At 40.0% G+C, this 24,289-nt stretch overlaps 1 protein-coding gene across 1 annotated transcript in view; it reads right to left on the reverse strand.

Moving 5' to 3' along the window:
- LOC103607261 (focadhesin-like) overlaps positions 1 to 24,289 on the reverse strand; it is a gene marked incomplete at both ends in the record, with an annotated part of 87,247 nt that overhangs the window by 38,204 nt on the left and 24,754 nt on the right. The window contains 4 exons of the mRNA XM_008591788.1: positions 2,215 to 2,417; positions 5,760 to 5,847; positions 11,732 to 11,938; positions 15,028 to 15,232. Coding sequence (XP_008590010.1) covers positions 2,215 to 2,417; positions 5,760 to 5,847; positions 11,732 to 11,938; positions 15,028 to 15,232 — 703 coding nt within the window. The remainder of the gene's footprint in view (positions 1 to 2,214; positions 2,418 to 5,759; positions 5,848 to 11,731; positions 11,939 to 15,027; positions 15,233 to 24,289) is intronic.

The raw sequence follows: 24,289 nt of genomic DNA on the forward strand, positions 1-24,289 counted from the left end.
TACGGGGGCAACACTGAGGGTTGCGATCCGTTGCCGGACACGGAAAAAGACAAAAAGACAAAAAAAAAAAAAAAAAATAGCATCTAAGTGAATACTAGATGTTTGTGAAACATCTTTAACAGAAGTAAAAGAACTGAGAATCTTTATTTTTTTAAAATTTTAATAAAAATGTTGAGGAACATTAAGTGTTAACCATAAGACAGACATCTGATAGCACTCTGTCTAAGGAGGTCTGAAAAAGAAATTGTGAATACAGGTGAACAATACAGACTTTCATTAACGTTTTAATAAAAATGTTGAGGAACATTAAGTGTTAACCATAAGACAGACATCTGATAGCACTCTTTGTCTAAGGAGGTCTGAAAAAGAAATTGTGAATACAGGTGAACAATACAGACTTTCATTAACTGTAAAGAATAACATTCATCAATAACAGTGACTAAAATAGGCTATTAAAAGTGGGGAGAGAAGTATGAAACTCAAACTTGAAGACACAAGTAGGCTAGGTTTTTGCTAGAAGGGATATTAACCACTCAACAGACCGGAAGACTGGACTAGATAAAGCCTCATGAGGGTCTTTTTAGCTCTATAGTTCTATGAGGAATTTAGATAAGAGTTGAAAAACATGGGAGTGGCTGGTCTTAACCAAAAAATAACCCACATCATCTTCAGTCTCATGTCATTCAGAAGATGAAGACAGAAACACAAGATCTAGAACTTACTGATTCCTTTTCAACTTTTAACCAAAAGCTCTTAAGAAACCAGATTATATCAATGTACTATGAATTTACTGTTTCTTTGTAAATCTGAAACACTACTGTTATTTAGTACTAAGTTCAGCACAAGATGATATATAATTGCTCAAAAAAAAAGAAAGAAAAAGAAAAGAAAATGAAAGTGGAAGTAATAGGATATAGCCCAAAATCTAAATTCCAACTCTACCGTCACTATCTATGCAATTCAGACAAGTTACTTAACCTCTCTAATCTTGGTTTACTAGCTTGTAAAAGGAGTATTTTAAAAATACGATCAGGAAAATGCAAATGAAAACCACAGTGAAATACACTTCATTCTCACTACGATGGCTAAAATAAAAAAGACAATAACAACAGTTGACGAGGATGGGGAGAAAGTGGATTCCTCAAACACTGCTGGTGGAAATGTAAAATGGTACAGCCCCTTTGGAAAACATTCTGGCAGTTCCTCAAACAGTGAAACACAGAGTTGTCATATGATCTAGCAATTCTACTCCTAGGTTTCTTCTACCCAAGAGAAATGAAAATATACGTCCACACAAACACTTGTACATGAATGTGTTAAATCAAACTAAAGTTTTGGCCTGAGAAAGCTTCCGTACTGACTCTTAAGCTCTTACGTAGGAACCACAACCTAACTTGCCACGTGAGCACAGGGGCAAATCGAAAACCTAACTTAGAAGTGTGCCTCTGTGACGATAGCTGAATCTCAGCCAATTGCAACCAGTCAACTAGTCTGTATCTCGCATCATTTTTCTGTACTGTCACTTCCCTTTTTCTGTCTATAAATCTGACCATGAATTTTTGGCATAGTCCCTCTTAATCTGTTCTGACTATGGGCTGCCCTATTTGCGAATCATTTATTTTTTTTCTTGCTCAAATTAAATTTTGTTAAATTCAGATTGGCTGAAGTTTTTCTTTTAACAATGTTTATAGCAGCATTATTCATTACAGCCAAAGAGTGAAAACAACCCAAAAGTTCATCAACTGATGAATGGAAAAATAAAATGCAATGTATCCACACAACACAACAGAATATTACGCAGCCTAGAAACCAGCCACTAAACCAACATTGATAGTACTTTCACATTATTGTAACAGGAAAGGTGAGACAGAAAATTGAGCATGGTATCCTTTTTTTCTTATCATACTGTTCAGGTAGTATAGAATTAGTTCCTTTTCTGTAGGATTCCTCAGGACCTTTAACTACTAATATACATTGGAATCTCAAAGAGGAAAAAAGATTATACAGCATTTCTAAAATTTACTTCACAACAGGACTACCCTCCCTTCTTATAGTCCAGAAAGATTAGCATCTCCTACACCACTGCCTGTCAGAATGGTAAAGTTCAATCATACAGGTGAAACTCAAACAGATACTTCATCAGCAGATGAGATTGTCTGCAGAGATATAAATCCCACATCAACACTTTAAGAGAAACAAGAATGAACTCATTACCTTTTGGTGGTCGTCTCTGTAACACTCCTGCTGTACCATTTCCAAAAGGTTTAGAGCCAACTGCTGCCTAGAGGGACCTTCTTCATCCATGGATCTGCAGTCTTCCAAGGCAGTAGAAGATAATATCTGCAGAATTGGCATCACTAGCAGAAGAGATGACTTTGGGATTTTCTGATCCTCAGCAAAAGAGAGGAGCTTCAAAGCTATTCACGAAAACAACAATAATTCGCATTTTAAAAATTAATGCCACAGTCCAACAAAATGCAATTTTGTTTGAGTCATATGCCAGAGAGTTTTATTGCCCCTTTACAACTGGGTCAGACATATAACTAAGATGATAAATCTCATCCTAATAGTAAATAAAAGGTGCATAAAAATTAACTGTTATCGGGCCAGCCCGGTGGCGCACTGGATAAGTGCGCCCCTTGGGAAGCGCGGCGGCGCTCCCGCCCGAGGGTTCGGATCCCACATACAGACCGGTTCCCGCTCACTGGCTGAATATGCTGTTAATGTATATAACTGAAAAACTGATGATACTCTGAGAAAATACGTATTGTATATCATAAGGTATAAATCAACTCCTTTTTAGGTCACTATAAGTTTTTTTTTTTTTTTTTAAGTACAATTCAACATTTGTCCTCTATACCCTCTCAGATCCTCCTACTGCCCTCAGCAGAGTCAAGAGACCAGGAGTTCCTGTTCAGTGGATAACAAGGCCAACGTACATGCTTCCCTTATAAACCCAGCTGAGAATCATATGAGCGGATGCTTAAGTAAACAGCAAAGTGAAGCAGGACTGCCCTTCGGCTATAATTGCTAAGAAGATCACCAAAGTCCCAAAGTCCACAGCCAGCATAACAAAACCATTTTTAAGAAGTGATTCTTTTTTAATGTGGAAACAACTTACACATCAGAAACATATATACAGATGTACAATAACTTAGTTACATGTCGAGTGTCCCTTAGACTATTAACAGAATGAGTTAAGGTATAAATATACTTTTTTCATGGTATTTTTACAAGGTTATTGAAAAAACCCTGATTTACTGTAAGACATTATTCATAGGCTTCAAAGCTAAATTAACAAAGTAATCAACTGATTTCCCCACTACACCAAAAAAATTTTACATGCCTTAAATCATGTCAATGAGTAGTCAGTACTTTATTTTAAATAATTCAGAAGTCAAACCTTAACATGATATAAAACACAAATACCTGTTACTCTAATGCTACTAATTTACTTTTTTTGCCTAAATATTGGTCTTAATCTATGATTGTCCCTGAGATACCATGAAAATCCATTATCTTTAATAAAACAGGAAATGCATATAGTACAAATATTTCAACATCTTCAGGCATGTTATAATTTGCTATTTACAATCAAGGCAAGTATTAATAATTACAAAGCATAATATTTTATTAATGCTGTTCTTTTTTTTAATTTGAAATAATCAGTGTTCTCTTCATCACCCTATTTCTTTGAATACTCTTTCCCAATATACAGAACAACAGTTCTTCCTGACTTTTCAACATGATGTACTGGCTCGAAAGTTTTCAGTATGTTTATTCACTCTAACGAAGGTAACTTCAAATCAGAGACACTGGTTTACAAGACAGAGAAAAGTCTGCTATCCAACAAACAATAAACGTATTTTGAGTGTCTGATCTTGTATCATCCTTCTATTATACATGAACCACAATATAGGGGTATAGCTTCAGAACTAGAAATGTGGTTTCTCTAGGGCTATGGGCTTTTTGTCAAAAACCAAAATCCATTTATGAAATGTCCAGAAAAGGCAAATCCATAGAGGCAAAAAGCAGATTAGCGTTTGTCTTGGGGGGTGGGGGGGGATTTGTAGTGAGATTAACTACAAATAGCACAAGTAGTTTGGGGGTGATAATGGAAATGTTCTAAAACTAGATGATGGTGCTGGTTGCACAAATCTATAAATTTACTAAAAAATACTTTATTATACACTTTAAAATGGTGAACTTTGGGCCGGCCCAGTGGCGCACTGGAGAGTGCACCGCTTGGGAGTGCGGAGGCGCTCCCACCGAGGGTTCAGATCCCATGTGGAGATCGGTTCCCGCTCACTGGCTGAGCGCAGTGCGGGAGCAACACCGAGGGTTGCGACCCCGTTGCCGGTCCCCGGTACGAGCGCGACACCGAGGGTTGCGATCCCGTTACCGGTCAGTAAAAAAGACAAAAAGGAAAAAAAAAAGGTGAACTTTATGGTATATACATTATACCTCAATAAAGCTGTTTTAAAAAATAACACTAGGGCTACCAGAAGTAGCAACACTGGTTAATTATTCGTATGGGAAGATCACACATATGCTGCTCTAAGAAAATAAAAAGAGAAAAACAGATCAGAAAGGGATTGGTGAGGAGAGGCACAAATGAGCACCAGGCCAACAGGCAAAAGTAGGGTAGGAATCAAAAGCCAAGGAGCCAAGGATCCCCTCCTCCACATACTAAAGCCATTTCCAAGGCATATTGTAAGTGAAAGAGCAACTTACTCTCAAAATCCATGATGAGTTAAAATGCTCAGAAGAATGAGCTATACAGTAGGTATTTATTCTCAAGCACTTTTTTAGGATGAGCATGGGAGTATATCAATGTATCATGGCACTATACAACAACTGACACAGATCCCCCATTACTACGTGGATTATACTGGACCAAGTAGAATGGGGCAACATAGATGTAAAAGCCACATTTTAAAGGTGTGACTTCTTCACCATCTGGCAGACCAAGCAACTTGATTCTTTACCACACTATTCTTAACTAGAAATTTTTGCCTCCCCCTTTTTCTTTAAACCAATAATTGACAGTCAAAAGAGTACTCTCTTTCATTTGTTCTAGCTAGGTTAATACAATAATCATAAACTAAATTTTGTTCAATGTAGCATCAGTTATGAAGAAAAAAGGTGTATAGAGTTTTGAAAGCAAATACCACTGCTAAACACTTATTTTATTTCAAGGGTTTTATGCTATTCTCATTTTGCTGTACAACTGTGAATAAGATGATATGTCTTTTAGTATATTTAAGAATGTCACCGCTATATGATTTAGATTATAACCCCCTAACAGGCAGCTAAGATACTTGGTAAATTATGGGATATGGAAACTTGCACAAGGTTACACCTTGCTGGACAATAATAAAAATCTATTTGATAATGATGAATTAGGAAAATTCCAGAATAGAAATTCAAATATAGGGCCGGCCCAGTGGCACTCTGCTACAGTGCGCCGCTTGGGAAGCGCGGCGGCGCTCCTGCCGAGGGTTCGGATCCCACATACAGACCGGCCACTCACTGGCTGAGCAAGGTGCGGGAGCAGCACCGAGGGTTGCGATCCCGTTGCCGGTCCCGGTCTGGTACGGGCGCGACACTGAGGGTTGCGATCCGATGCCGGTCACGAAAAAAGACAAAAAAGGGAAAAAAAAAATTCAAATATACTAGACAGAGTGATATATAGCTCAAGTGACTCCTGCTGCACTTGTGTTTTTACATTTTAGTCTAGTGAGTATATTTTTATTTACCTAGACTTAAGATTGGCTTCTGCTGACTTGCCGGAGTCTGTAGAAGAAGTATAGCAATTCCAATTATGACCAGCTCAACAGGAAAATCCTAAAAGAATGTTGGGGGTGGGGAGAGGGAAGAGTTGTTTAAGAAGTTCCCAGAATCATGGCTTTATAACATGTATCCAAGAAGAGTATATTTAACATGAAAGATTATAAATCTATTATAAAAAATTATTTATACAGCAAGTGTACTCTACTTAAGAAAGAATTGGTGAATGCCACACAGTCAAACATAAACTCAAAATGTTACATTATATGGCCACAAAGCAACAGGCTATAAACCAAAATAGTTAGTCTTTGCAAAGCATTGAAAGTTACCTGAAATACTGAACTTAAGAATATTTCATTTCTGAAAAGTAGATCAATTTTCTGCTTACCTAATGCAGGCATGATTCACCTACATAACTCACATAATGAATTACATGAAACAAATTTTAATAAATCACGTTATTATAATAAAAGAAATACTAGTGCCAGGGAGGCAGAGATTATTTTTAAATTATAGTAATTTATTAAACATATTTAAATGTAGCAAAGCAATAACCATAAAAACATAAAATCATTAAGTTCATCAAGTATATAAATAAAATGAAAAAAATTATGTACATTATGTTCTAATACGTAAAACGCAAGTGACATAAGGTGTTATTTGGGGTTTCTAAATAAAGAAAACCTTAATGTTTTATGGAACTAAAGAAGAAATGTCCAGCTGAAATTACTTCACTCTGAAATTTTAGAGAAGCACCTGCAGAGCAGAAGTACCTATGAATCATAAGGACAGGCAAAAAAATGAATAAATAAAAGGAAATCTGTGAGGCAGAGCCACATGTTAAAGAAACACTTGAGAGAAAACAAATTAGTCTAACACACGCAGAAGTCATAATCTTGGAGATGCTATCAACTCTAGCGCAAGTTAATAAAGACCCTATATCTCTGTTTTACTATTTGAAGAGTGAAATTAATCAAACTGAAAAATCTTCTAACATGCTTGTTTATGGACTTTAAGAAAAAAAAATCAAAAGAATAAAATTAATTTGTAAATTCTTAAAAATGGAATATATTCCAATTTGTGTCTTTGGGGACTATATATGTTCACCATTTTGAAATATGGATGAGAACAACAAAGCAACCCATCTATCTTATGACAATAAATACATTTTGAAACCAACGCTCTCACGCTATATGACATCACACCATTCTTTGCTATATTTTCCTAAATCTCATTTCAATTTCTGCATGTCCATTAAAAGCAAAAAGAAAACCAGCAAAATCATTTAAATTTCAAACTTACTAGCCTCCAAGAGGATTGGAGACAAATAGAAGCATTACTGTATACTAATGCTATCACTGAAAAGCCTTTTTCACACAAGCTATCACTGAGAGGGCCACAAAGTAGCTTTTTAGGGTTCTGAAATAAAATAGAAGCATTTAAAGTGGATGGAACTCAAAGATATAAATGAAAAAGGCCTTCTCCAGAAAGGATGACACTGGCCTGTTCAGGAAAGAGGGTGAAACGAAAAGAGCTGGAGATTCAAGACATCAAAAACTAGGAAAAGTAAATGGTGGAGGATTACCCTAAATAAATCTTAAATTGCTTAGAATTTTGAGAAGTTAGAAGTTTTTTGTTCGATTGATTTTTAATGGACACCAAAGGCTGGTAGCACTTAATGAGATCTTTTAATGTAAGCCTGTGTTGGACATCTGGTGTGCCACTTCCAATACCACAGCTACTGCTATGGTAAGTGGCTCTGCACAGGTGCAACCTGATGGTTCTCGCCTTGGGCCCCACCATGCACCTCTTGCTTCGAACAGCAAGCTCCAGAAGTGCAGAAAAATTAAAGCCCCACAGGCCAAGACTTGACAAGCTAGCAATAGGACCCATGGGTAAATGCTTCCCCCCTTATTCTGGATCCCTCTGGAAGGTTCTGATACATATTTCATAAGGCTTCTCTTCTGTGGGATCAAGCAACTGGTTGATGTAGCAGTGTCCAACTTGATAATGTTTGTACTACCTCTTCCACTTGCTTCCTGGGATCACATTTCCAAGTGAACTCCTGTCACATAGCCTTTGCTTTTGTGGGAACCCAGTCTCCACTTTTGCCTTTAGGAAAACTCAGGCTAACTCTGAGCCTATCTAGAGAAAGAAAATAAAATACAAAAGAGAAGTAAATGCTTTTATACTCAGCCACAGATGTCAGAGGAGTCTTAATAACAGAAAACACTTGGAGTCCACATTTTTTGTCTTCAACTCAAATGAAAGATATCAATGAATATCACCTATGTACCAGGCAGTAAGTTCATATGCTGGGTCTAGGTATGCCACTATGAACAAGATAGGGACTATCATGGAAAAAAAAAAATTTTTTTTTTAAATGAAAACAAGTTATAAGAAAGGGTACACCCTGTAGCTGACACAACAGAGATGGCAGCCCAGCTTGCACACCTCCCAGTGCCACAGCTTTGCTACCTACCCTGTCCTCTGGCCAGAGCTGACTGAGCCAAGCTGGGCCAAATTGATCATTTTTCGTAGGAAATCTGAAAACTTAAACTGAGAGACACACGGTTAAGAAAGGGGTTGGAATTGAATCAGCTTATGGCAGTGTCTTAGAAACCACAAGTTCCTGACTTTCCCAAGGCTGGAATGTTTACTCGTCCTTCACTTTGAGTGCTACCCAGTCTTCTCCAAATCAATATCATTTTTGCCCAATTTTGCTGATTTGAGTACATTTATTTTACTTGAAATGGAAAGAACTTTAAGTTAGGATAATTCAAACTGGGCTAAAAATAGCTCAACTAAGACCAAATCCACCAAAATTAATGCAATCTAAAAAATAAATCCATTTCAGTACAATGATCCATCTCTGATCAGATTTTTCAATACATAGACTGCAAGGAAAAAAAGAGGTAAGGGGGGGACTGAAAGGAACCACCTTTAGTTTAAAAGACAACTAAAAAACAGATCATACACATAACACCCCAAAACTATATAATGATGTTTAGAGACACAGACTTAGAGAGTAAGACTATAAAGAAATATAAGGAAGTTATTACTATAGAAGTCAGGATAGTAAGGGGAAAGAGAAGGTTATGATTAGGACTGGGCTTATGGAGAACTTCAGGTGTGGCTGGAAAAGTTCTGTTTCTTGATCTGTGTGATGGTTACAAGGGTGTTTACCTTATATGTGAAATAAATTATAAAAATCACCTGAGGGTGCTAATTTAAAATGGAGATGCTTGGTTCTCAGAGCTACGAAATCAGCGTCTCCAGGAATAGGCCCCAGGCATTTGCATTTTTAATAAACTCTGCCTAATGATTTTTATGCACACTAATTTAAACCATTTGACTACAATGTAAGCTTCATGAACCTTGTCTATTTTCAACTAATGGCTATAGCAAAGTGCCATAGGTAGCTGCTTAATAAAGTATGCTAAACGGGATGGGGTGGAGGAGTGTACAATAAAATGATCAGAGAATAATACTAAAAGGGATAAACTTTATGAAATTGTAATTCATAATTATGTCTACAACTCACATGAAGCTAGTACAAACACACAGAAACAATACAGGTTTTCCTAACTATAGTATATTTACCGTTAATAGAATTCCTAGTAATTTACCTATATATTTATCTATAAAATTTATCACATATTATGAAATATATATTATGTTACACAATTATTATATAATACATATAAGTATATATTATACATACATAATTGCATATAATTTTATCTATTATACATAATAGATATTATATATAACATAAAATATGTAACATAATTATACAATATATAATATTATCTGGGGTCCTAGTATATATGAAACCATTCTAATCATAAGATTGACAAATTTACAAATGACTTCTTGCACCTTCCTTGGTTCCCATCTACGAAAATCTATATTCACTCTATTTCCTCACCTGCCATTCAGTCCCCTATTCCAATTATTCCCACACCATCACTGCTGAAACTGCTTCCTCCAATGTGAATAAACTTTCATTTGCTACATCCTAAGAGTACTCTGCATGAATTACTTTACATCTTCTCCATGACACATGACACTAATGACCATTCCCCCTTATTGAGATACTCCTTCCCTTGATTTCCACGTCTTCTGCCTTTTCTGCTTGTCATACAACCGTTCTAGCCATACTTTCTCAGGCTCCTCTTTATCAGTACACTCCAAATATCAAAACTCCTGGAGTTCCACCCTAACCCTTGTCATCCAATCCCAGGGTTAAAACTCTCACCCCACAGTAGATATCTATAAATCACTATACCTTTAGCCTAAGCTTCTATCCTGAATTTCAAAGCCTCATATCCAACTACCTATAACCCATACATATCTCAAACCACACATATCTAAAACCAAATTAATGATCCAACATCAGCTACTATTTCTCAGAGTGAACAGCATCATCCAATAGCTCAAAATAGAGAGCTGAGTCTCTACCAAGGACCCTCTCCTTGAATATCTAATCAACCACGAAGTTCTATTGATTTCATCCCCTGTGTATCTATTTTCCCACTCCTAATTCCCTAATTAGCCCCTTGCTATGGTCTGAATTATGTTCCCTCAAAATTTATATGTTGAAGCCCAAACCCCCAATGTATTAGAGTAAGAGCATTCTGTAAGTCTGTTGAGATCAATGTATTTGGAGTAAGAAAGTAATTAAAGTTAAATGAGGTCATAAGGGTGGATCCCTGATCCAATTGGGTTAGCGTCCTTATAAGAAGAGACACAGGAGAGCCTTTTTTCTCTGCCATGTGAGGATACAATAAAAAAGCATCTATCTGGGGCCGGCCCGGCAGCGCACTGGAGAGTGCGCCGCTTGGGAGTGCGACGGCGCTCCCGCCGAGGGTTCGGATCCCATGTGGAGACCGGTTCCCGCTCACAACACCGAGGGTTGCGATCCCGTTGCCGGTCCCCGGTACAGGCGCGACACCGAGGGTTGCGATCCCGTTACCGGTCAGTAAAAAAAAAGACAAAAAAAAGAAAGCATCTATCTGGAAGCCAGGAAGAGAGCTCTCACCAGGAACTGAATTGGCAAGCACCCTGATCTTGGACTCCCCAGCCTCAAGAACTATGAGCAATAAATTGCAATTGTTTAAGCCACTCTGTGATATTTTGTTATGGCATTGCTAAGATAGCCTCCTAACTTCCTGCCTTATTGGTGTTGTCCCACCCCAAGCCCTCCTTCACTCTCCCATCAGAATGATCTTCCACACACAAAAACTGAGGGCATCTCTCTACTGAAAGGTCTTCAACAGATGCCATTGCCCAGAAGATAAAATGTAAACTCATTTGTGTGGCATGGAAGACAAGCCCAGCTTTACCTCCTACAACTTAATCCTTCAACAATACTCAACACTTACTTTCTGAACAGGCCATGCCTGCCTGCTTTCTCATGTTTCTGTGTTTGGGTACATGCTATTCTCCCAGCTAGAAAGCCCTTCCCAACCTCGGGCTTGTACCAGGCAAACTCCTATCCAATCTTCAAATCTCAATTCATACCCTACTTTCCTTAACTTATGCTCCCATTGTACTTTAAATATACTCCTATAAAAGCAATTATCTTATTGTACTACAATTACTTATTTGCATGTCTGTAAGTCTCTTGAGGTCACAGAATGTACCTTTTCATCTATGCATTCCATAGGACGTAGAATATAGTAAATGTTCAATACTTGTGTTTTGCATGAATAAACAAAAAAGTGCAGTAGTAAATCCTTAACTGAGGCTACAAAGAGTATTTAATGATTTATTTTTATAATAAATTATATCAGTAGCAGTACATTAGTAGTATGAACTGATGGTATTAGATCAAAACACCTCTGATATGCAATGAATTAAATGAGCACACCCACCCTGTTACTGAAAAGCCCACCTAAGTGATTACTGACGAGTTAAAATTTCTTACTATCCTTACCTCCTTCAGAAGCTCAGCACTGTGTTCTAAAAGGTGAATTAAAGATGAACATTCTCCAGTTATCTTTAAGCTAACTTCACAGACACAAAGCAGTTGAAGGGTCAGCTGAGTAACCTGAATTTTCCAGAAAACAGGATGATGCAAAAGGCTTAAATATACTTCCTCGATGAACAGCATCACTTCTGTAGTCTGCACCAAATCTTTTACCTGTTTAAAAAGGTCAATATATGATATTTTTAAAAAATACAAATCAAAGGATAATTTTAAGCTACACAAGAAGCTTTTAACAATAAAACATTTTTCTCTAAACCTATAAACACTTGAGATAAAGCGACATAACTCAATGAAGGTTAAACTATTTAACTATGCCATCTCCTATTGTCACTAACCAAAATACAATTTGCTACTATTTTTGTTACTGTTGGCTGGCACAAATTCTTTTCATTTATTTTTCTAACTTCTCTAAGTGCAGATGTCTTAAGACAAATTACATGACAGTGGCAACATGTCAAGGAAAATTAATTAGAGCTGGTTTTGAGTTCTCCAGATGAACTCTCCTTTCCACAATTTCAACATAGATAACTGGTAGTAAAGGGTCAGCATGTCATTTTAATGCACTACTAAGTCCTTCACCTGCAAGATATTTGCTTAGACAGCCTTAACTGACAGCATCATTTCCACAATAGGCAGATGTAATAAAAGACCATATTCAAATGGTAGGGTGTCTTCTCAACAGGCTAAAGTGTTAGGAAGGACTTAGGTGCTCTTGAAAATCCCAATTCAATTCAAACCCAGCTGTTCTTATAAAAATTCTGGAGCTGGTAGTAAGGATATGGTCCTGCTCACAGACACATTGACATTTCCCAGAAACTACAAACAATAAACCATCTGCTTCAATCAGGAGCTGTGTGTCTGTTAAATTCATCAAAAAGAGAGCCTACAGTTAACCAGTGCTGTACCTTTCACCAATGGTTATCCTCATAAAAACCCCAAATGACTACAAGTTTTACACAGAGAGAAAAATTAGTTTTTAGAAAACAATAGAAAAAAAGACATTAAAAGATCAAGAGGAAAGAAATGGTAGAAAATATTAAATTATAAAAAATAAATGAACAGTCCAGTAACTAAATTATTTTGCTCTTTTGCAAACATACAGTGGGAAAGTCAAAAGGCCACCAAGAAAAGAGACAGATTTAAAACAAGGTAAAGCCTACTGGTTATTTGACAATATATTTCCTTGAACATACTTAAAATTTTCTGTAATAAAAAAATTCAAAAGACAACCTCAGCAAGTTAGTACTAAAGGCTTTAACTATCAACATTCTTAACAAGAATAATTTTGAAGTAATGCTCTATCTTTATGTAAAATAATATGTGCAATGACAAGAGTCACAATTAAAATGAAAAAAACAACTCCACAAATATAAAATGGAAGATCAATGGGTGTGAGAAGAAAAAGAAATGGGAGTTTCACTGACCCCTATCAAAGGTCAATAGGGTGGCATGGCTATTTAAAACAAAATAAATTTGTAATTTAAATGTGATTCTATCCCAGAGCTTGGTATGCATCAGACTACATCTGCAGTACTGTATTCAGCTCTAAAAAGACCATTTCATAGGAGCACATTCTGAACGCCAACAAACTGGAGAATTCCTGGAAAAGGACAGTGAAAAGAAAAGTCTGCAAACCATTCCACATGACAAAGTAAAGAATGTGATGAATAAAAGAAAGAAGGGAGGGAGGGAGGAAAGAATGGAAAAGAAAGAAGGGAGAAAAACAAGACAAGATATAGATGTGCTTTTTTAAAAGCTTATTTTGTTTTGTTCTAAGAAGAATAATAGAGACTAATTGGTACTCAGAAAAATAAGAGTTGATAAGAAGTACTTGCTAAAAAAAAAAAAAAAAAAAAAAAAAAGCAGTTGACATGCAAAATAGTATGGCTCCTATCACTAAAATATTCAATTAGTCATGGGATGGTCATCTTTTAGTGAACATAAGAAATACCTATAATGAGTGGGGAACTGGATTATATTGCCTCTAAGACCCCTTCCAACTCTCACATTCTTCATTCTAATAAAGCTGATGTTAAGTCATTTAATATATTTATGTCACCAAGTTCCAAATGATGAATCCCTTCTTTTCTCACGTATCTCATTTATATTAACATGTCAGATTCCCAGAAATATTCCACAGAGCTCATTTCTAGAAGTATTTAGGCTTGTCAATGCAGATTCATGAAGATAAGGGCAAACATTTACCAAAGAGCACACACAGAACAGGGTAACATAAACATGGTGTAAAAAACATACCCTAGTTCAAGATGTTCTGCCTATACATTGCTTTATTGCCCACACAAAACAAAAGCTTTGGAAAAGCCACCTGAGAATTGATTTTAATTAACTTTTCTCTGCTTTGATTACAGGAAAGCCTATTTATGACTCGCAAAGGAAAGATTCACTCTAGTCACTCCTTGATAACACAAACTTAAAACAGGTCATCTGTGACCTCAAGTAATCACTTTGAAATATATTCATAGATTCCCTCCATCAGCTAAGCAGCAAAATGCTCAGATTCCAAGCAAAAGGCAAACTTCAATTATGGGATGGGAAAATCACAACACACTGGCAACTGGATTTTTTTTTAAATATGCAGTTATAGAGACATTAGATCAAATATCTCTCTCCCTTGAACTCTCTCAGCACTTTATCCATACCTCTATTAACCACCTTTCATCCATCTACTTTGAATTGTAACAATGTATATACTTGCCCTACCTCATTTACAATACTTTGGGTTTCTCAAGAGCAGGATCCACCAGGGCCACCATATATGTTATACAGAAACATATAGATACTGGAATCTAGCCAACAATCAGCTGACCAACCTCTGTATCCTCAGAGCTTTATTTGCCCAAAGACACATCTTTTTCCTTAATTTGCACCAAGTTTTTATTTTTCCTTGTAATTCACCCAGTGTCTAGCACAAGAAGACACTCAACTCAAAATCTTTTCCTTGATAAGTCTTTCTTAAACAAAGGAAAGTTTTTATCCCTACTAATTCCAAGATGGACTATGTTGATTTACATTTCTGTGAGTTTAGTTAAAAAGGTATATATTAACATTAAATCTAGATTTAGTAACTTAACCTTCTCCTAAAGGCTGTGTTTCTAGAACTAGGTTTGTGTCTGAATTTGCCAAATCACTTAGGTTCTAGAACTATTTTATTTATGACAATAATAATCAACACTTACTGATGCTGATGCTGTATCAGTGAAGGAGGATGAAAAAGACCTTACCTGCAAACACGGAACTATGTCACAACACAGTTGAAGAATTTGTTGTTCCAATATTGATGGTTGTTCTTTGTCACAAAGAACCTGGGGTTGAAGTAAGACTTTCAGCAGTGCTAGTCTGAGTTTAGCATGTTCTTGTAACTGGGACGGTTCACAATATAGATACCATAGAAATGGTGCCATTATTTGGATACACGAAGCTTCTGACCTGCAAGTCATGTATTGTGTTAGCCAGTCACTGAGTTAATCACACTACCAAGCAGATAAATGGAAAATATCAACTTATAGTTCATGGCATATCATAAACTACCATACCATAAAGTGTAACTTCTTTTTATAATTCTTTTATTCCACTATGACCTACCTAGACCTATGCAAAATAGTTCTTTGTGCACTGGGGAAAATGACTCAACACCTGCAGATCATAAGCCAGATGCCCAGGAATTTCTATTTGCACATTAGAATAGCATCTACATCTCCAGAACCAGTCTTTGGTGAACATCAGAATCATCTGAGAACCTTTTTAGAATTATAGGAATCAGGATCCACTCCCCAGGAATATGACACAGGCATACATTTTTGGAAAAACTCTACAGGTAAGGATCTATGTAAAACAAATCCATACAAATATCCCAAGATAATTATGGTAATAGTTAACATTTACTTGTTAACTTGTTAATGCTTACAATATGCAAGTTACTGCACTTTATGTCTTTAAACTTATTTGATCCTCACCACACCCTATAAAATAAAAAATATTATTATCCCCATTACACAGATACAGAAACTGAAGGAGAGAGAAGTGAAGTAATTTCTCAAGGCTCTGCTCTTAAGCACTTCCCACTCAAAGGAGGAAGACCCTATAAATCTTTCACATCTATTTACGTTTCATAATATCTTGATAAATTCTAGTCCAAAGTCACTAAAATGCCAGAATAACCTTCAAAAATAAAAATCTGATTTCATTAACCAGCTTAAGACAAAATATTTAGCCCAATTCACAAACCCTCCATAATATGCCCTCCTCTTATCTTTCCAGCCTCATTTTTCACTTTTCACTTTCCACTGAACTACACTAAACTTTCAGGTTTTCAATCTGAGCTTTCTTCTCACTTGCTTTTCCCTCTACCTGTAATACTCCCCCCTTTCTCACTTCCTCTTCCTTCCCCTGCCCAATTTCTACTACCCTTTAGTTTTCTGATTTAAAATGACTTCCTAGAGTCCTTCCCTGACACCTAGCCTTGGTCAGATCCCCATTATGTGCTTCCACAGCACAATGACTTAATTGTCATTACATAGTTAATATATATATTCCCCTGCAAGACTATAAGCCAAATAAGGGCAGAGAACATGAATTTCTGTTTACTGCTGTATCACCAACAACTATATACACTAGGCCTTCAAAGAGATGCTCGATCATTCAGTTAATTCAGTTACACTAAGTTATAGAGTAGTTTTACAATTAGCATGCACCAATTAAATCACAATTTTATTTATATTAATGTTTTCACATTTATTATATAAGGAATTATTAGATAAGATACAAAGATGAACCAGGCATTATCAATCCTCAAGCAGCATACAATCTAACAGGGAGAATCAGTTATGATCCTGAACTAGAAGACAGAAAGTGAAAAGTGCCAAAGGAACAGCGTAAAGTGCAATTACTTCATGGAAAAAACATTTGAATTATGCTTCAAAACAAATACCATGCATTCCACAACAACGTGATTTCTAAACACCATTAACATTAATAAAAAATTAAGTTACCAAATCAGTAAGATTTAACTTTATTCATTCACTTATTCACTTGGAAAAATTTATTAATCACCTACAGTATACCAGTCACTCGTCTACGCTGGAAACAAAGCAAAAAACAAAAGGAAAGATTAAGTTCCTGCTGTCACGGAGCTCACAGTCTGGAAGAATGTTTTGTTTTATCATAAACACAAACACACAATCTATAAAAATCAAGAGAGGATTTCTGAGTTCATAATTATTACTGGAACATATATTTTTAATCCACTTTAGGATACTATGAAAAGCTTCATAGATAAAAGAATCAGATGATGTATGTATGGGTTGGAATACGAAGCAAAAGTTTCCAGAAAAGATTTGAGAAACATTGCTTCCCCATCTTTCCTCTAATAATGCATTCCCTGAAGAATAAATACTATCCAACTGTCAACAGCATTGACAGATAGCTTATCAGTTTTCTTCTACTTTGAAATGCTGAACATGAAATGCAAGGTTCACATAAAGATATATTTCTAAGATGCCCTTATGATTTGACATCGGGAGCATGATGTTTGGCTTTTGTAAGGACAATATGCTATTTAAAAATTTCCCTGGCTTAATCTGTCCTGACGTTAGATTCTGCCTTTCCTGTGTGGTATCTGATGATTAACTCTCACTTCCCAGGGCTATGAAATTGCCAGGGCTTAAGGAGAAATGGAAAATAATAAGACAGACAACCTGAAATCCCAAAGTGACTAAGAATGTTTAAAAATGTAACCAAGAACATCATCAAGATGGCAGAATAGATGGTTCCCAGCGTCTCTCTCTCCCACAAATCAACCAAATTTACAACTATAAAAATGTAACATCAGCCAAGCTGGTGCCACTGGAGCTCAGGGGAAGAGGAGAAGAGACCTACGGAGTTCATGAAGGTGGAAGAAACTACGATGAGAGAAAGAAAAAGCTGCTCTGAACGTTTTGGGCCGTGGCTGCTTTAAGGCTCAAGCTGATAAGCACGTGGAGCAGGAGCCGGCAGAAGCCTCAGCTGTGCCCTTCAGATGGAGTTACTTAGAGGCAGCAGGAAAGAAGAGGGATTTGACAGCCCCCAGGACAGCAAGACCACTAATAGGGTTCCCGTGAACCCACTGAAGAGTGAGGAGCCAGAACAACTGAAAAAGGGGAGCCGTTCAGAGGCCGGTGAGTCATCACAAGGGACCTGCGCAGGGCCCATCCCATGGGAAGTGTTTGGAGCATGAGTGGTGGGGGAGACGTGCCCACCAGGAGATCACTGGGACACAGCAAGGACAGCTGATCTGCCCCCCAATCAGCACAGGACCACTCAGAGGAGAATGGTCAGGAATGCAGAATTGCATGGGGTGCGGTTTGATGAAAAAACTCAGGCCCAGATCAGAGATTCTACAGAACACAGATCCACCGGGTCTCTGGAGAGCCGGAAGTACCTATAAGGTCAACCATTAAACCGTGAGCTGCACAGAAAGCCTTCCTAGGGAAACAGCAGCAAAATAGCAATTTAATCAACCACACAGTTCAAGTACTGGTTCTCACAGGAAGTTCCCCCATTTTAGAAGCAAGCAAAGGACAAAAAATTAGTTCCAGCCCAGGCACACCACCAGTACCTTGGGGCCTGTCTGGGAACCGGAGGCTTGGATCTGGGGACCGGACCCCACTCCCACTTCCAGGCAAAATGTGCCAGCGCCTCAGGGCCCACCTGGGGACCTGAGGCACGGAGAAGGGGACTGGACCCCCCTCCCACAACCAGGTACACCACACCAGCACCTCAGGGCCTGCCCAGTGACCCTAGGCATGGAGAAGGGGACTGGAACTCTCTCCCACAACCAGACGCACCATGCCAGCGCCTCAGGGCCTGTCTGGGGACCCAGGATATGGAGAAGGGGACTGGACCTCTCTCCCACAACCAGGCACACCTAGCCAGCACTGAAAGAAAGTGAGCCGAGATGCTGGGTACCTTTAAAGCTTTATTAAAGAAAGAAATCTGCCAGGCTGTACTCATAATGGAGGATAGCCCAGGGCTGCCCGGAAAACAGAGGACAACACCAGGTGTGGGGGTGGTAGAACTTATATAGTATGCCAAGGGCTGGCTGATACCATCAAGGAGGGTCATTATGCTAATGTGGATCAGGGTGGAGAACTGCGTCCTTGCGAAGCAAAAGGGGTTTCTGTTTAAGTCAGGAGGCTTCTCGTAAAGGGAAGAGGGGAGGGGCCCAGTGCTGGAGTGGAAGATGAGGCCAGCAGCCATCCTGTGCTCATTGTGTGCACAATGGCGCCGGTCCCATCCAAAATCCATCATTCCTGCCTTTTAAGTATAAGAAGGGAAAAGGGGTGAAGGTCTCATTCTTCTGAAGCTATTTCCTGCTGGAGATGGGTGAAGATATGAAAAAATAAAAGATTTATGTTGGCAAGTAAAACAGTTAGGTGGCGGGGTATTGGTTTCGTGTGGGGAGGCTGTATTCCTCCAGGGAAGGGTCACTGATTCTGAGGGGCTGATATCCTCCTCACAGGAACAATTCAGTGACCTTTTGGTTGGTGAAAGCCTGTATACATTCCTGCAAGAAATTAGAGAAACACCAAAAGAGACAGGGACCAAAAAGTAGGATGAGTCCCAGCACAGTTAGGGGTCCTAGTTGTAGCATAAGCCAGGGTGTCCAAGGGTTCAGTGAAATGGTTTAAGTTGTTTGGGATCACCCCGGACTCATTTACGTAATAACAGCATTCCTCCCCCAAAAAGAGGCAGGTGCCTTCCTTCTCGGCTGTAAGGAAGTAAAGGGCCTGATGGTTCTGTAAAGTGACTGTCACAAGTGAGGTGACCTGTCGCTGATGGGAGGAGATGCTAGTTCTTCTGAGAATTTTTGATAGAATTAAGAGGCAGTAGCAGGGCCTGCTATGCCAGTTCCAGTTGCAGGCAGTGTCCCTGCCCCAATTAAAAAGGTACAATTAGTGCCATATGGGGGTGAGGGGGCACCTCCTGAGTGGGGGGCCGAAGTTAGTCTTAGTCCCGTCTGTCTGGATGGTGATGTCAGGGATGAGCCAAATGAATATGCAAGAAATCGTGTTAGGGGGGCAGGCAACAGGATAACGTAGTTTTACAAAGGAAATATATTCCAGTTTTAGGGCATGGATGAGGAGGGGATAAGTGAGTGGTAGCCTTTGGTGTTAGTGAGGCAGAGTGTGCGCAGGCCCCGCATAACACTGACAGTCCCCATTGAGGTGAGATTAGAGGAAACTGAAGAGACATTCATGGAAACTTTACGGGCTGCATCGACAGGGAGGGGGTGACCACAAAAAGTTTCTCACGAAGTGGGAGACAGATGAGTCGCTTGAGGACCCGTCTGATTCGCTGAGGACTGCATTATCCCTGCAGACCTGGAACCTCCATGTTCCAGGTAAGGGGGAGCATTGAGATAGGAGGAAACACACGGGAAGGATGTTCAGGGTTAGGGAGCCAAAATAATTTAAAGGGCACATTGATACCTGTTTTCCTTTCTCTGTGCCCCACAACTGTTGGAGGTATATTTCTTGAGGCGTGTATTGGGGTGAGGGCGTAGGCGCCATGAGAAGTACCTGAGCAGGAGAGGAAGAGTGGGGTCCTGGTGACTGAGCAGCCTGTTTTGTGGTTATATCCGCCAGTTTGTTTCCCTGAGCTATGCGGTCATTGCAGGTTTGGTGTCCTCTGCAGTGTATAACCCCAACCTCCTATGGGAGTTGTGCAGCCTCAATAGCTTGTGTTAGATTTACTATGGCATAACCTGCCCAGGGGGTGGGCGTGGAGGTGGCACTCCCATCTATGAACTGCGTACTGGGATGTGGGGAGATGTGTGGAAAGGGATTGAGAAAGAGGTCTAAAGCCTCCATGCAATTGTGTTCTAAGGGTCATGAGTGTTTTGGGATGAGAGTGGCTGGATTTTAACGGAGGACAAGGTTTATAGGAGAACAACTCTGGTCTCTACGAAGCCCAGGTGCCTGGCCAAGGGAACTCTTCTTGTGCCCCCGCCAGCTACTGAAGGACACTTCATTAGCTGGTCATGGCTTTTCTCTTGAAAAGAAGGTGGACAGAATAGAGGATGCTCTTAGTTGGCACGCTTCTTCTACCAGGACTGACTGCCCTTTCTCACCCTCTAAATGGGATCCCCACAATCCAAATCTCCATGCTCTATGTTCTTGGGCTATCTCCTGGCCAATTTCTTGGCCTCCAGGGAGACATTAAAACTCAAACACCTCGTTACAATGGATCCCAGTGGCCACAAGATGGCATTCTATTTAGACACTCACCGAAGTCGCAAAAGCTGTAGAGATTCCTTGTTTGAGCCTTCTTCTATCTCTGAATGCATTCTTCTCTCTGTCAAAACTGTCCTATGTGTCAAATTCTCCTAGCTCATGCTCGACATCTCCTTCCAGACTGGGATCAATCTGATCCATCAGCCCTCCACATTTCTCTGTCTTCCCTATACCTGACCTCCAGATGCTCATCTGCAGCCCAACTCCTCCCCTCTCCCACTTTGTCAAGTAACAACCCCACCTCAGCTCTGGCTTTTTATAACCCTTCCATGAAGTGGCTGGGATGGAAGGAATTGTCTGAGTCCATGTACAGGGAGCAGGTCCGGATGGCGGCTCAGGTACATGCTCAAAATAATAGGTGGCCTGTGAGAGCCATTGCTGTTCCTTGCACGGACCCAAATTCAGACTACCAGGCTGGCCACGGGGATTGGGATCTCCAGGATAAAATGATCGCACACCTACTTCATGGCTTCCAAAAGGCTACTTACAAGTCAGTCAATTATGACAAACTTAGAGAGATCACACAGAGATCCACTGAAAATCCCGATGAGTTCCTAACCCGCCTCTCTGAGGCTTTACATAAATACATACGTATAGACCCAAACTCCCCTGAAGGCATGGCCCTCTTACACTCTCATTTCATTACCCAGTCAGCCCCTGATATTCAAAAAAACTATAAAAGAGATCAGGCCAAATACCAGCTCCTAGCTAATGCCATCCATAGCTCATATACTCCAAACCTGGCTGCCTCAAGGGGCAAGCCACCCGAGAACTGCTTTAAATGTGGTCAACCGGGCCACTTGGCACGGGCCTGTCGTAACCCGCCCTCACTGCAAATGGCCAGGTCACTGGGGATTGACTGTGCCACTCGCCAGAGAGGGAGTGGCCCAGTCCCCAACCTACAGCCTTTGGCTTCACGGCCATCCCTACTGGAGCTTTGTGGCTTTGCCCAGGAGGAGGACTGACAATGCCCAGGGCCCGAGGCCCCCACAGAGATCACCACACATGAGCCCAGTGTAACTTGCCTTGAAGCAGGTAAGCCGATCTCTTTTGTCATCGATATGGGGGCCATTTACTCTACCCTTCGTGAATATGCAGGACCAACAACCCTGTTCTCTATCACAATAGCAGAGGTCATGGGATCAGAATACCACCCACGGATCACTCAAACCCTTTCCTGCAGCCTACATCACACCCAGTTCACACACAAATTTTTAATAATGCCTCAATGCCCAAACCCATTACTGGGAAAGGACATTCTTTTCAAATTCAAAGCTACTGTTACCCTAAACACTTTAACTCCAGGTACAATACTCCTGTTATAGGCCATACCCAGACCTGGCTCCTGAGGCTTGCCCCCCCTACAAGGTTAATCCCTAGTATGGGACACTTCTTCACCCTCCATTGCTATGCACCATTCCCCTATCCTTGTTAAATTGTGGAACCCGTCTTTGTTCCCTAATGTCCCACAGTACTCTATCACTAACAAACACCTAATGGGCTTAAAACCCATCATACACAAACTCCTTTCTTCTCATCTCTTACGGCCTACCCACTCGCCTTTCAGTAAATCCATCCTTCCAGTTATAAAGCCTAATGGCTTATACCATTTAGTACAGGACTAATCCTGACATGCATCGTTGCCAACGACTTATTTGGACAGTACTACCTCAGGGTTTTCGGGATAGACCCCACTTTCCAGCCAGGCCTTAGCTCAAGACTTATCTGAACTTCCTTCAACCTCTACCATGTTAATACAATATGTGGATGACCTCCTCCTTTGTAGCCCCTCCTATGAGTATTCACAGGCCCACACTGTTGCTCTTCTTAATTTCCTGGCCTCCAGGGGATATTGAGTGTCCCCCAGCAAGGCCCAAATTTCTTCTCCTTCAGTTCAAGAGTCTAATTTCTGAACTCCCTACTCCTACCACAAAGAGTGAAATTCTCTCTTGGGGCTTGCAGGGTATCTTCGCCTATGGATTCCTAACTTTGGTGTGCTAGCAAAACCACTTTATGGGGCAGCCAAAGGGGATCCTGCCATTCCTTGAGATCCCACAAAGCCCATTCATTCTCCCTTCCAGTGATTAAAAGCCGCTCTCCTTGCAGCCCCAGCTCTATCTCTCTCTCAAACCTATCTCATCCTTTTATCTTATATGTCCCCAAAACCCAAAGATTGGCAGTTGGGGTTTTGGGACAAAAGGTTGGAGATATTTTCTCCCCAGTTACATACCTCTCTAAGCAACTAGACACCACAGCTCAAGGATGACCCTTGTTTACGAGCCTTGGCGGCAGCCTCCCTTTTACTATAAGAAAGCTTTAAACTAACTCTTAAACAACAAACAGTCAAGACCTTCTCAGCCATAAGGCCAAGTCAATTCTCTCCCTTTCCTGCCTACAACTTATTCACTTTACTTTCATTGAAAACTCCCAGTTCTCCTATAAACCTTGTCCTCCGTTAAAATCCAGCCACTCTCATCCCAAAACACTCATGACCCTTAGAACACAATTGCATGGAGGCTTTAGACCTCTTTCTCAATCCCTTTCCACACATCTCCCCACATCCCATTACTCAGTTCATAGATGGGAGTGCCACCTCCACGCCCACCCCCTGGGCAGGTTATGCCATAGTAAATCTAACACAAGCTATTGAGGCTGCACAACTCCCAAAGGAGGTTGGGGTTATACACTGCAGAGGACATCAAACCTGCAATGACCGCATAGCTCAGGGAAACAAACTGGCGGATGTAACCACAAAACAGGCTGCTCAGTCACCAGGACCCCACTCTTCCTCTCCTGCTCAGGTACTTCTCATGGCGCCTACGCCCTCACCCCAATACACGCCTCAAGAAATATAACACATCCAACAGTTGGGGGCACAGAGAAAGAACAACTGGTGTACTCTCTCCAGTCACTATATGCTGCCCTGAAAATGAAGGACACCACCAGGTGTAGCAGTGGTAGAGCTTATATAATGTGCCAAGAGCTGGCTGATACCATCAAGGAGGGTCATTATGCTAATGTGGATCGGGGTGGAGAACTGCGTCCTTGTGAAGCAAAAGGGGTTTCTGCTTAAGTCAGGAGGCTTCTCATAAAGGGAAGCAGGGAGGGGCCCAGCACTGGAGTGGAAGACAAGGCCGGTGGCCATCCTGTGCTCATTGTGTGCACAATGGCACCGGTCATGTCCAAAATCCATCAAGCACCTCAGAGCCCACCC

Source organism: Galeopterus variegatus, unplaced genomic scaffold (genome assembly GCF_000696425.1).
Source record: "Galeopterus variegatus unplaced genomic scaffold, G_variegatus-3.0.2 Scaffold7284, whole genome shotgun sequence".
In the NCBI taxonomy this organism is placed as follows: Eukaryota; Metazoa; Chordata; class Mammalia; order Dermoptera; family Cynocephalidae; genus Galeopterus; species Galeopterus variegatus.